The sequence below is a fragment of the Ricinus communis genome, chromosome 6 (assembly GCF_019578655.1).
Source record: "Ricinus communis isolate WT05 ecotype wild-type chromosome 6, ASM1957865v1, whole genome shotgun sequence".
NCBI lineage: Eukaryota > Viridiplantae > Streptophyta > Magnoliopsida > Malpighiales > Euphorbiaceae > Ricinus > Ricinus communis.
This window is the reverse complement of record NC_063261.1, coordinates 22,693,495-22,706,843: the sequence shown is the minus strand read 5'-3', so window position 1 is coordinate 22,706,843 and position 13,349 is coordinate 22,693,495. Positions and strand designations below refer to the sequence as shown.

The following is a 13,349-nucleotide window of genomic DNA, read 5'->3' as shown; positions in this document are numbered from 1 at the left end:
TCCTTGGAATAGGAATAGCCAAATCTCATAAAGGTCTATTCTATCCCAAATAAAGTATGTACTTGACCTTTTAAAGGAAACAGAAAAAATAGAGGCTAAACTTATAGATACACCAATGGAAACTAAAACCAAACTTAACCTAGAAGATGGCGATCCTCTAGATAATATAGGGCACTACCAGCGTTTAGTAGGAAAACTGATTTACCTCACTGTCACAAGACCTAATATCACCTATGCAATAAGTATGATAAGTCAGTTTATGCATGCCCCTCACACTAGTCATTTGGATGCTATCGATAGGATTCTTAGGTACCACAAAGGCTCCCCTGGTCAAGGTATTTTAATGAAAAATAATAATGCAAATGATATTGTTGGTTTTTCTGATGCAGATTGGGCTGGAAGCTGTGACAAAAAATCAACCTTTGGATTCTGTACCTTTGTAGGAGGCAACCTAGTAGCGTGGAAGAGTAAGAAACAAACCATTACTGCAAAATCCAGTGCAGAAGTAGAATATAGGGCAATAGCGTCTACTACTAGTGAGCTAATATGGATTAAACAAATTTTCGCAGACATGGGAACTGAATGCAAAGGACTAATGAAAATGCACTGTGACAATCAAGCAGCAAGACATATTGCTTCAAACCCAGTTTTCCATGAACATACCAAGCACATCAAAGTAGACTACCACTTCATAAGGGAAAAAATCCAATCTGGCGAAATCGAAACCCCATTCATCAGAAGCCATGAACAGCTAGCAGACATTCTCACAAAGGCCCTAAATAAAACTCATCATCAACATCTTCTTATCAAGGTGGGATCGATCAACCTATTTGAACCCAACTTGAGGGGGAGTGTTGAAGAGCAAAATCAAAGTCCAACAGTACATAACCAACAGTTATGGACCAACAGTCAAGGCCTCAGGACTAGTCAACATCATTGGTTAGAAAATCAGAGATTAGGAGCAACCTTTCTTCCCTTAGGAAGAAAGGTCACTTCTACCATTCTCAGAATAGGAAGAAGAACATTGACATAGAGCTCAGGGGTCAATAGCATAACAATAAGACTGTTAAACTCAATAGGTATATATCACAGTCATACACTACTTGTAATCTCAGAATTAGAATTCATAATTCATCACAGATAAAGCAACAATAATTTCAACAACGAGCATGCATCTTCTGATAAACCTCCTCAGGTTAATGTAGCTGACCCTTCGTTTGGTATAGATGGATATATCTATGCTCAGCCTCATCAGATCTACACTTTTGATTTGCTCTCTGTTCCTGGAATTAACCTTATGAAGTAGCTTACTTAAAACGTAAGTCTAAATTTATAATGGGGTTAAAAGTATGAAAGTACATAAGGTTATAGTTAGAAAAGAGAATATGGTGGTGAAGTATGAAACAAAGGGATAGTGAAAAAGGAACAAAATGCTGACCTTAAAAAGTGCAACACGATGGAAGCTGAAGTGGATTACTGATGTGTAAATTTCTTTTGGCGTAGTCTTTTTTTTTTCTTTTTTAAGTATTATAACGTATCACTTTTAATATAAAAATTAATAGATGTGATGTTGATAATTTTACAGATGCTTAAATTGTAATTAGAAAAATTCTATATTACAAATTAAAATTTACAATTTTTAAAGATAAAAGGTGATGCTTAGAGGGGTTTGTGTGCTTGATGTATCTCTCCTTCCTAAATTTTTTAAACAATAGTATATATAATAATTATTTTAAAATTTATAAAAATTTAAAAATTTTCTTTTGCATACGCAGAGATATTATTGGAGTGTGATACACACACACCAAATTGAAGAAAAACCGAAACACAAAAGTTCAACTTGTATTGATAAAAACAAAAAAGAAAAGGTCCAACTTGTCGATCAAAAGCCTATCATCGGAACTCCAATTTGCAACAGAATATTCCCAACCGAATTCTTAGACCTTTGCTTTATCCTCCACTAACCTAAAATTTGCTGTACTTTTATAATTTATACTAACCAATAAGATTATGTCTAAGTCAACAAGTCAAACTATTGGCAATAAACTTATCTCCGTAGTATGACAAATCGACGGCTGAGATTATTTTGGTATAACATAACTGAAACAATACACAAGTTTTAGAGTCGGTAACGGTAAGTCTAAGACTACAGAATTAAAAATATAAAACGACGGAGCTTCTCTGCTGTTTGTGTTGGTTCATACTTTGCTTTCTCAATAAGCATAGCCAGAGATCGAAAAGGAGCAGAAAGAAGAAGTATTGGTTGAAATATGTTGGTGGGGTTTTTGTTGGTTCATCAATTTGTGAATTAAAGTTTATTTCTTTTTGTCAAAAGATTTTTTTTTTTTTTAATTTTCTTTTAAAATAAATAACTCAAACTTGAAGCGTTGGGATAAAATTCCTATACATTCAAATTTCTAAAAGAGGACAAAAGGCATTGAGAGAGACGAAAAGAAGACATGCAGACAGAGGCAAGAGTAGGAGTAGTGCTGAATTCGCAGCAAAAACAATTGAAACATAAGCAGCAATCACAGATCGGAACAGTTTCCCAGCTTATGGCTGGTGGCATGGCTGGTGCACTTAGCAAGACCTGCACTGCACCCCTTGCACGCCTTACCATCCTCTTTCAGGTCTTTTTCCTTTTCTTTTTTATTCTCATCTATTAAGTGGCTCTTGGTGCTGGGTATATGATTAGAATAGTTTTTTTTTTTTTTTTCCTTTTTTTCTTTTTTGCTGTTAGAGTGTTCTTGTGCTATTGTAGTTTGGGTGGTTTGCTTATTTGATTTCTGGGTTTCATTTAATTTGTTTGAAAGGTTACCTTTTCTTTTTCAATTATGTTTTTATTTTTAACAATGTTTTGAGGTTTTAAGCTGAATTCATAGTGGGGCTTGAATTTATAGTAGTTCCCTTTCTTGTTACCTTGGCGGCTATGGGCTTCTAAGAGTAGCACAAGGGGAAGCATTGAAGGAATTGGTAAAGATGTAGCGAAGAGTTTAGACAATGGAAGGATGTGGTAAACTGTTAGTCTCAGAAACCAATAAATAAATAAATATACTTAATGGTAGAGTCAAGGTGGTGTATGGAATTGAGGATGTTGCACATGATGTGATTTGAGAGGTATAAAAATGGCTAGATTCAATTTAGGACGTCTGTTTGTAGTGTGATCAGCAATGATTAGCTATTTAGCTTGTTGCTTACAGCTTCCTCTTTATGTTCCAGAAGATTGTATGGGCTAATTTAGTTAGCAGCTGCTATAATGGAGGTGATAGACCGAGAATCAAGGAATTTGCCATTTCAAGGCCTTAGGGGCTTTATGGCATGGGAGCGTTGTGGTTTTCGAAGCTTAGAATATCCACCTGATAATTGGATTAAAGGATTAAGTTTCATTGGATGTTAATAAGTAAGAAATAACATAGCATGGGCCATCTATAGATTGTGGCTGTGGACAATAGTGCGTTTCTGATTTGACTAATGAACTTCCAGCAATGAAGATAACTTATAAATTACCTCTGATTGTATAAGGTCTCACTCATAGATGCAGTCTTATGAAAAGTTATCTTGCTGGTTATCTTTTACATATAGGAAATCCCTTTCACAGGTTATGTGACTTATATTTCATTTGATATGCTGCATCCTTCTTCTTCTAAAGCAGTATGTCTTTCATTCTTTGGCTTATTGTTAAAAGTGTTTGTATCAACATGAAGTAAATGCTGTTTCTTCGAGTTCACATTTTATAACACTGATAATGTTTTTGCACTTAATTTTCTTGTTTCATTGTTTTGCACATCTCAATTCCTGAATACATAGCTCTTGCAGGACTTGGCTATGGATGAACTGAAACTGCGTAGGAATTCTTTCATTTGTGCTTATCGTCAAAATTTTGTTTAGTTAATTACATATTCAAGTTGCCATGATAGCATAACAAACTAAGACTCTGGGAAAATTCTGGTCAATGGACCATGAGCATGCACTCTTCTATGTATGGAGAACTCAGGTTGCGTGGTCCTCATAATTTATATGGCTATGATTTTTATATGACTTTTTCCTCATAGGTGCAAGGCATGCACTCTGATGTTGCAACATTGAGAAAGGCTAGCATATGGCACGAGGCTTCTCGAATAATTAGAGAGGAAGGATTTAGAGCTTTTTGGAAGGGGAATCTTGTCACAATTGCTCATCGGCTTCCTTACTCATCTGTCAACTTTTATGCATATGAGCACTACAAAAAGGTTTTTCAGTGAATTGCATGGATAAACATTGACATACAGTTTACTTATATTATCAGTAAGGAATTTAATTTTCTTCCTTGAAGCATAAATTTTGATGACATTTTTTTTTTTCAGTTGCTACATATGGTACCTGGACTGGAAAGTCATAGGGAGAGCAGTGGCGGAAATCTCTTTGTTCATTTTGTAGGCGGGGGTTTGGCAGGAATAACAGCAGCATCTGTTACATATCCACTGGACCTTGTAAGAACGCGCCTCGCAGCTCAGGTAATTTCTGTCTAACTTCTATATATCGTGCTCCAAATGTGGTTAGGTTATCAGTTTGTTGATTGACATGCTTACATATGGTAGATTCTTTTACATACTATAAGAGTTGCTTTGTACTCAAATTGCACTTGGCTCTTTTTAACACAATATTTGCATTTCTTTCTTTTAAAAGGAATTACTTCTGTTGTTTTTCCCTTTTATTTTCAATATTAAATGTTGTTGTGAACTTCTGATAAATCATCTGTGGTATTTGGTTGTATATGCTGCCCATGGAATTCTTTCCACTTACCAGGTGGACTTGGTACGTTGATGAGTGTTGTATTTTCTTTTTCACCTGTCATTTTCCAAGTTCCAACTAAATTTCTTTGGAAAAAAGTGTAAAAAAGAAAATGTTGGCCTATGTATCTGCATTTAAACTTCTACTTCTAGATATAGCCAGTTATTTTTATAGGCTATTTGTTTTTTTATTATCTCATTAGTTTTTAATTCTGCAGACAAACATTATCTACTATCAAGGTATTTGTCATGCATTACGAACAATTATCACAGAGGAGGGTGTTTTTGGTATCTACAAGGGTCTTGGAGCAACGCTCTTGGTATATTTCTATGGTTATACTATATAGAATCTTTGCTAGATGATTCCTACATTGGATTTATGCCAATTTGATATGATATGAATGTAGGGTGTGGGGCCCAATATAGCTATTGGCTTTTCGGTGTATGAGACCTTGCGATCTTCTTGGCAATCACGCAGGTAATCACTACACTGGTTGGTTTGGCAGACCTTATCTCGTGTACCATAGATTTTAGTTGTATTCATCACTTTCTTACTTTCCTCAGGCCCCACGATTCTACTGTTGCTGTGAGTTTGGCTTGTGGCAGTCTGTCGGGCATTGCATCCTCAACTGGTGAGTAATCTGAGACATGTGAAATAGGTGAACTTGTGCAAATTAAGTTAGATACTTTCGTCATGCAAATGAAGTGCGATTTCTCTTCTTGAAAGTTGAACATGGTCCCAGTGTTTAAGTGTAAACTATGGTTTGCATATTCATTATGCACAGTAACAAATACACATTGAATAGTTGCCCTTTTGTTGCATATTTGTCTTAAACATTTGACCTTTTCATTATGTCTGCTCCGTATTACCATGAGACAACAGGAGATGTTAAGACAACAACATTTCTTTTACACTTGCCAAAGAACTTCACTGGCTGTATTAGATTATGAATTAGCTGATGACAGTGTTTGGTAAAACTTTTGGCTAAACACTTTCCTTTTCTGATTACCAGTCCATATATAATCAAAAGTTAATTTTTCTAGCTGTTTATTATGCTTTTGATGCAGAGAAGCAAGCTGTGGTGCAGGCTCTGCATTAAGTTTCTAACCAGACTGACCCCTAGAGACAGAGACCCGACAGGAGTTATTTTATGTCTTGCATTTGAGAACTTTAGTAAGAAAGTTGAGGAGAAATTACCTTTATATTTCCATTCATCTAGCTTTATTGTCTATTTAAGAATCTTACTTTCACATAAACTTAATATCTCCAACATTTGTTCTATAACTTGTCTCCCCAAGTTGCAGTTGATCTTTTAATTGGTGGCACTACTCTCAAGTGAACTATTCTCTCAGTTATCAAATGTGAGATGTGTCCTCTTTGAGGTATGCTTCTCAATTGAGTTTCCTTTGTCAATTGCATAATGGATATTGGAATCCTTCAGGCCTTGCAATGCAGATGTTGAAGCCTCGAAGGTGCTATCCGTTTGATTCTATTAGATAGGGACAAGTCACAGAGATTTCTCCCGTCTAATCTACCAACATTGACTTGAAAATGTTTTCAATTTTGAATGCACGGAAAAATATCAAATATTCAACCTTCCCTCATATAAATGAGTTTTCTATCCTGATTATAAAATCTGTTGCCCGTGTCAAAAACCATCCAAAACCATCCAACATTAAGCATAAAGAGAACTGTCCTGGAAGCTGCTATAAGTTCAAATTCTCTTGGTGAGCTGGAACTCGGTATGTTCCATTTATGGCTCCTTTTAGATTACATATTCTTTGTATTTCTGTATAGTGTTATTACCAGATTTGCTGTTGTTATGCTGTTCAAAGGTGGCTTTTATTATGTTGGTATCTTAGCAAATGATGGTGCATCTGAATTTCGTCATATATTATTGTGCTTTCCTATGATTTATGGCTTTTTATGAATTAGTACTGCTGCATGCCTGACATCTCCAAGGCATAGAGTGCACCCAAGTGGTGGGAGATGGCAAAATGGAAAAAAATGTTGGACAACTAAGGAGTTCTAAGCTTCTTCACAAGTCTAGTATAGTTAAAAAAGTTTCATTCGTTTAGGAATGCATATTGACGTAGTTTATTTGTATCTGCAGCAACGTTTCCTCTTGATCTTGTGAGACGACGGAAGCAATTGGAAGGAGTAGGTGGCCGAGCTCGTGTATACAAAACAGGTCTATTTGGTACATTTAAGCACATAATCCAGACTGAGGGCTTTCGTGGTCTATACAGAGGCATTATGCCAGAATACTACAAAGTAGTCCCTGGTGTTGGCATATGTTTTATGACCTATGAGACACTGAAATTGTTGCTCGCAGATGTTACTGCCAAATTATAATGCATGCGAGCATCTCTTGGAGTTTAGCCTGCAACAAAACAAGCAGCGGGTGAACTGTTACGCACTGTATTGTGGATTGTACTACATAGGTTTTCTCATGGTGGTTAATTTTGTGAGCCACTGTGAGGATTATATTTTTCAGTGTAGATAGCTCAAAAGAAAAAAAAAAGAATTGGGTTATACTCGCAATTCTGAAATTAATGCCATTAATGGTAAGTTCTTCAGTTTTCCAGCGGCATATTACCTTTACTGAGAACTTATAGGATCCAACCATCATTTTGAGTTGAAGATCTCTGAGGTTTAGCTCCATTGCTTTGAGTCCGCATATTTCTTGACGACGATTTCAAATTTTCACTTTCTTATTCAGGTGATTCGCTATTCATTTGACCTACTTAACAGAAGCTAGCTTTTATGTATATGTAAATATTCACTTGTGGGATTTGTATCTATTAGGAGTTTCTCACTCGGGTGGTTCGCTATTCATTTGACCGTGAGGCTTATTTCTCTTTCCATTACAACTCACTGTAATCCCATAGTTTAAAATATGAAAAAAAAGCATATGATTATATGGTCTTTTCGGATGATTTTCGGTCTCTTTTTCGGACAAACAGAATGCTTAGTATAGGTTGCTTGGCATTTATTTATTTTTTCAAAATATTTTTATTGGGTGCTTTGAGCTACTATAGATTTATAATCTTTGGTTGTACCTTGATGATGACACAATAAGTAAATTTCTAGAGGACACTTTCTTTCAGTTTCATTGTTGAATATTGGGAGGTGCTGTTACGACTAGGTTAATGTCCTTTTTCATTGCAAGTTAGCACTATCATATTCTTCACAAACACGCATATAATTTGCCAAGAATTCTGTAACCTGTGTCGTTTTGAGTAGTAGAATCAATATAGGCACGAGTTGAATGTTACAACTGGCAGAAAATTGGAGGGTAAACATCCCCTTTTACAACTTAAAAAAAGCTGACATGTTTGGGTCTTATGGAAAATCAAATGTGATGGATGAATTTGATATTTCCTTTATGAATTTCTCTTCGCTGCTCTCAGTTTATTACATTCAGCTTCCGCTGCTGGTTTATGAATTTTTCTTAGTAACCATGTCAGACATGCCCTAAGTGCTCTACTCGCTGACGGAGAAAAATTCAATTTTGGACCTGGCAGGTGGTTGCACCTTCCATGAGATCTAAGGCCAACTATATTATATGCAAAGTTGTCACGATTCATGCAGCATCAGTGGTCAGTCTTTTTGTGTACTGTGGCCATCGCTCACTGCCATTTCCTACATTTCACTTTCTCTACTAATTGATCAACTCATAAATAAAATAAAATAAAAAGAAAAACCCATCTTCAGTGGAAAATCAAACAACAAACCAAGGCCTCAATTTTTCTGGAATTTGCCCTCTTCAATCCTTGCCAAAATGCTGGTTTTGCACTTGAAAAGTTGCGGCTGATCCTGAACCCATCATGCTAATCATTTCTAGATTCACATGCTGAGCTATGGTGATGGGCAGGGGCCTTGATGAATCAGTGCCATTATTCTGATGAAGCCCTAATGCCAAAGAAACACCATTGCTTCCACTAATACCAGTTTGGTAATGCCTGGTCAAATTGTCAAAAGACACACTCTTGTGGTCTTGTCTCTGCACAGGTATATCAGCAAGTTCATTTCTCGAGCGCTTCAAATGAAAATTTTCTGCCTTCTGCTGATTGCTGGTCTGTGGCAGTTTCTCCATAGATAAATCAGATGGCAGGTTGGCATTGTGATTAACTGCTTCTAACGGTACTTGAGCTTGCTGTGATGCAAGCTTGTAGACTTCTTCCACCATTGGTTTCCACAGTCTAACTCTTGCATTTATAAACCAGTTAGAAACCTACATGGTGTTTTCAATGAAATGTTATTAAAATCTCCAAGCAATCAAGCTCTACGAACTATTTACTTTGCTTCAGTGCTCAATTAGGCATGTCCTCAAATTCTATTTGAGCTTAAAGAGAGATAGCAAAGTTAAAAGTAATGATGCCTTATAAGGGTCTAACCTTAAAATCTAGTAACAACAAATGGTAAGCAACTGAAAGGAAATTGAAGTGAGAAATTCACCTGAGTCCTTGATAGACCTGTCTGTTGAGCTAGAATTTGCTTATCTGAATCAGTAGGATAGCTGCAATGCATCAAATCCAATTGCATAAGATCAATGTCTTTCACAAAGCAGCAAGTCTTGTGAACGAGAAACATGCACTCTGGCCAAAACTGAAGAGCTACACATGGTATAGTTAATAAAGATTTGGATAAAGTTTTACTTCACTTACGGATGCAGAAAGTGTTCGAATAACCAAGTCTTGAGCAGAGCGACTGCATGATCGGGTAGTCCTCTTTGAGATCGCCAAACGGGATGCTGAAGAAAACTGAAATTGAGAGCTGGATTTTGGTGTTGCACGCTGCCTTGTTCATCAGCTGCCCAAAACCTTGGAACTTTTTCGTTACCATCATCAGAAGTTTTGCCTGTGAAGTGAATTTGATCCAAAAGGGCATTCTTCAAGCAAGTGAAATGCTTTGAAACAAGTTTAATAGCATAACAGAAGTAGGGAGCTGCATTTCCAAGGCCAGCAACAGTTTGAAATGATTCAACAACTGATTGCATTTGCTGGCAATATAGCTTGTATCTCCTGTACACCTAAGAGACATGACCAAATTAAGGAACAAATTGATTAGGCTGAATTCCCAAACTTCATAAAAATTTGTATGTGACAACTCACATATTTTATAATAAACATATTGTCTAATATATCACATGTTAAAACATAATTGAATAAGTGCATTTGCCAATTTTGATTTAGAATTCATTTAGAGGTAAATCAGAAGGGAATACTAACATGACTTTTGTAATTCTTTTATGCTCTGCTTTGCTAGTTAATGTGTTATCCCATACTCAGTCAACCAGATTCAAAGTTGAATCTTCTAATAAAAATTCTAAGTTTTTTAATGGTAGGCTGTCCAATTACACACATGATCAATATCACAGATGTGGGCATAAAAAAAATTGGAAAAAGAACAGTATGTTTACTAAACTCTTTCTCTCTTTTCTTTTTTTTCTGTAATTGGCATAAAACTAGATCTAACATATTTTGGGTCTATGCTTCCTTGTAACAGCTATGAATTCTTCTCAATCATCATCTATGGCACTAGCTACAAATTGGGAAAGGCAATACTAGTAGTATAATTCAATAGGTTCAGTTTGAGTATCCAAAAAAATAAGGTTCAGTTTAACTATAGACTTTGACCAGTACAAGCTAAGGGTTACCAGTTTTGAACAATCAACAATAATTTCACTTAAAGCAGCAAAGAATTTTCAATTATAAAGAAAGCAAACAGGAGCAGACAAATGAACAGTACGTTGATTCAACATGACAAGACAAGTCATCTTTTTTATGAAATGGATACTGACCCATACTAAATATAATGAAATCAAATATCTTCACCCAATACACTACTGTTTTCCTGACAGTAACAATCAAATCATCTGTTTCGTTTAAAGCTCAATTTGAAAGAAACACTTAACATTCAATATTCAAGATTCACGTGCTCTCATGATCTTTCATAACCCAACTGCCTTTTTTTTCTTTTTTTGTTTATAGGGTTTTCATAACCCTAAAACACTAAAATATTAAGACACTACTGTTTAATGTAAGTTTCTGAAGAAGCAGTTCATCGCAGAGTGCCCATTAAGAGTGCATGGACAGCTTTTTACTGTGCATGTACAAAGAAAGGACTTGAACTGTACTGGTCTTTGCATAAAGTTGCACATGGCTCATGCACACCATAATAAAGAGAAAAGAAAAAAGAGCTTGATTGCTTTGTTTTATCTGTAATTGTAAGTATATTGTGAGTATAGCTACATTCTTTAATCACATTCCAAATAAACTACTTTGCCACTGCAGCTAGACACATATTCCTATTTAAGTAGTATTTCTTTATGATGAAACATGTAAAATATGGAATATAAATCTCTATTTTAATGGGTACTAATAAATCATTTTAAAATTAGATTAAACAGTTTAGAATTTATAAATGAGTAGTGTGTATTATGAAGAGTTATTTGTCTAAAGAAACATATATTCAATTTGCTTGTCTGCACATGAAAATGAACAAAACCCTAATTAAATTAAAGCCTAAATTAAGTGCATAACTGCATGTTTTGCATGATTGACAGAACCTAATAAACTCTCCCTTGAACCAAATATAAGAAATAAAAAGATAAACAACAGAGTTTAATTAACAACCAAATAAAACGTATGCAAAGAACCGACGCATCAAATTGATGAAAGTAGGGAAACAGTTTCAATTAGAATCTCAAACACAATGAGGATGATATATAAATACCTCATCAAGCATCAACATAAGCTTTGAATTCTTCCATTGATGCTCTAATCGATCACTAAAACCTACATTTTCTCTCATAACTTCACTTTCACTCAAACAATCCAAAGAAAAATCCAAAACTTCACAATTTACAGTACCAAAAAGATCATCCAAGACCTGCTGTGCAGGTTTCAAGAATTTTGAACTTTTTAAGATTGATGCATAGCCAGTAAATGGACCAAGAGGGACAGAACTTCTAATTCCACTCCCACCATTCTGCTTCAAGAAATCTCCAAGAACAGAAGCAGCATTATATTTTTGGCTATTCAGTTCGAATGATAAAGACAAAGAGAGACCCTGCTGCTGGCTAGTTTGAATAGAAGAGAAAGGAACTGGAGAAGGGTTCATGATGGTTATTTGTTGTTCTTGTTCTTGTTCTTGTTCTTGGCTGGTTCTAAGCTTATTTCTTCTGTTTTGTTGTGGGACATGAAAGGGTTCAAAGTTTTGTGCCATGAACATAAAGAAAGGTTTTCTTATGGAAAGAGAGATAGAAAGAGATTAAAGAGTAGTGGAATTGAAAGAGAAGTGATGATGATGATGATTGATGGAGAGTAGAGAGAAGGGTTATGATATAATGATTAAAATTTTTCTGTGCTTTGCAGAGAGAGTGGTGGCAGTGTAGTGTGTTAGCGGACAGGCCAGAGGTTTTGACGTGAAGGATCACTGAAGAACTTTTTCTTTTTTCCAAATTATTTTTAGTAGTTTTTGTGCATATAAATTGGGAATTTTTCTCTTAATAAATGAATGAACCATTATTTGTGTATCACAAGCATTGATTAATAATCCAAATTTTTTATTTTTTATTTTTATTTTTATAATTTTATTTTATTCGGTGGCTTGACTTTATAAGTAATTTGTTGGTTTAACATTTATTTTTAAGTAATACATTTCATTAAAAAAATTAAAAAAACATGTCAATTCAATTTCTTTTAACAATTAGAATACGCCAGTAATTAGGAGGAAAAGAAAAAGAGACCATTAGCATAGTTAAGAGACAAAGTAGTATTTGAATATGTGCTATCATTACTATTTGTTTTGAAATTAGTAGTGCTATTTTTGATTTTTTTTTATCAAATATAAAGAGTTAGTTTCACTAATTTAAAACGTATTTAATAAAATTTTATAAATAATAAAATATTATTTTAAAAATTTTAAATAATTATATATTAAAAATTTAAATTTAAAAATTGTAATGAAACACTATTTTAAAATTTTCATAATATCATGTTAAATTGTGAAATGCACCATAAATGAAGAGGAGCTACAAAGTTGGATTGTCAAATTCTCCATAAATGAAGAGGGAACAACAAATCTCCACTGGGCCGAAGGCCATGGCACAGTGGAAGATTGAGTCAATGCTTTGACCTCATAATTGAGGCATTTCATAAATTATACAATCATAATTTGGGAATTGAAAGATGAACATGCTTTTCAATCTTCCTATAAAAATATTCTTGCAAGCCAACCGAATTAAACCCATTTCCTACCCCAAGAGTCAAGTACTGTGGTGCTAGCCAAAACACACTCATTGGCAATTGATCATGTTTTTCTGCTGCTGATTGAAGTGAAAATATGAAGCCAACTTTCAGGATGCTAATTCCCTTTTCATTGCCAGTAGCTCTTCTTAATTCAGAACAAGAAAATTAACAGAGGCAGGTGCGATTTGGAAATCGTCACCAATCTTTCTATTCATTGTAGCTCCTTGCTTGACAAAGAATGTTGACACCCTCAATTCCAAACTACAAGTGAAGTTAACCATATTGGATTTGTGTTTAGAAAAAAGTGTCAACCCCTCCACT

At 34.9% G+C, this 13,349-nt stretch overlaps 2 protein-coding genes across 13 annotated transcripts; one reads left to right on the top strand and one right to left on the bottom strand.

Annotated features, from left to right (window-relative positions):
* Positions 1-2,117: 2,117 nt before the first annotated feature.
* LOC8287492 (mitochondrial substrate carrier family protein B) lies at positions 2,118-7,709 on the top strand. Of its 12 annotated transcripts, XR_007216345.1 has the most exons (10): positions 2,118-2,630; positions 4,053-4,229; positions 4,344-4,493; positions 4,988-5,089; positions 5,177-5,247; positions 5,334-5,401; positions 5,653-5,741; positions 5,838-6,152; positions 6,226-6,512; positions 6,884-7,026. XR_007216345.1 is itself a non-coding variant. In XM_015722422.3 (8 exons), the coding sequence occupies exons 2-8, from the start codon at positions 2,460-2,462 to the stop codon at positions 7,123-7,125; spliced, it is 981 nt and encodes a 326-aa protein (XP_015577908.1). In that variant the 5' UTR covers positions 2,130-2,276; positions 2,386-2,459; the 3' UTR covers positions 7,126-7,709. The 12 variants fall into 12 exon arrangements, 3 of the variants coding, with proteins under 3 accessions (XP_048231664.1, XP_002524244.2, XP_015577908.1); XR_001535565.3 differs by having other exon boundaries at positions 5,843-6,512; XR_001535564.3 differs by having other exon boundaries at positions 5,838-6,512.
* Positions 7,710-8,315: 606 nt separating this feature from the next.
* LOC8287493 (BEL1-like homeodomain protein 9) lies at positions 8,316-12,647 on the bottom strand. The gene is made up of 4 exons (XM_002524199.4): positions 11,512-12,647; positions 9,441-9,805; positions 9,232-9,292; positions 8,316-9,007 (listed from the first exon to the last, which is right to left on the bottom strand). Exons 1-4 carry the CDS (start codon positions 12,007-12,009, stop codon positions 8,540-8,542), a joined length of 1,392 nt encoding a protein of 463 aa, XP_002524245.2. The 5' UTR covers positions 12,010-12,647; the 3' UTR covers positions 8,316-8,539.
* Positions 12,648-13,349: the final 702 nt, after the last annotated feature.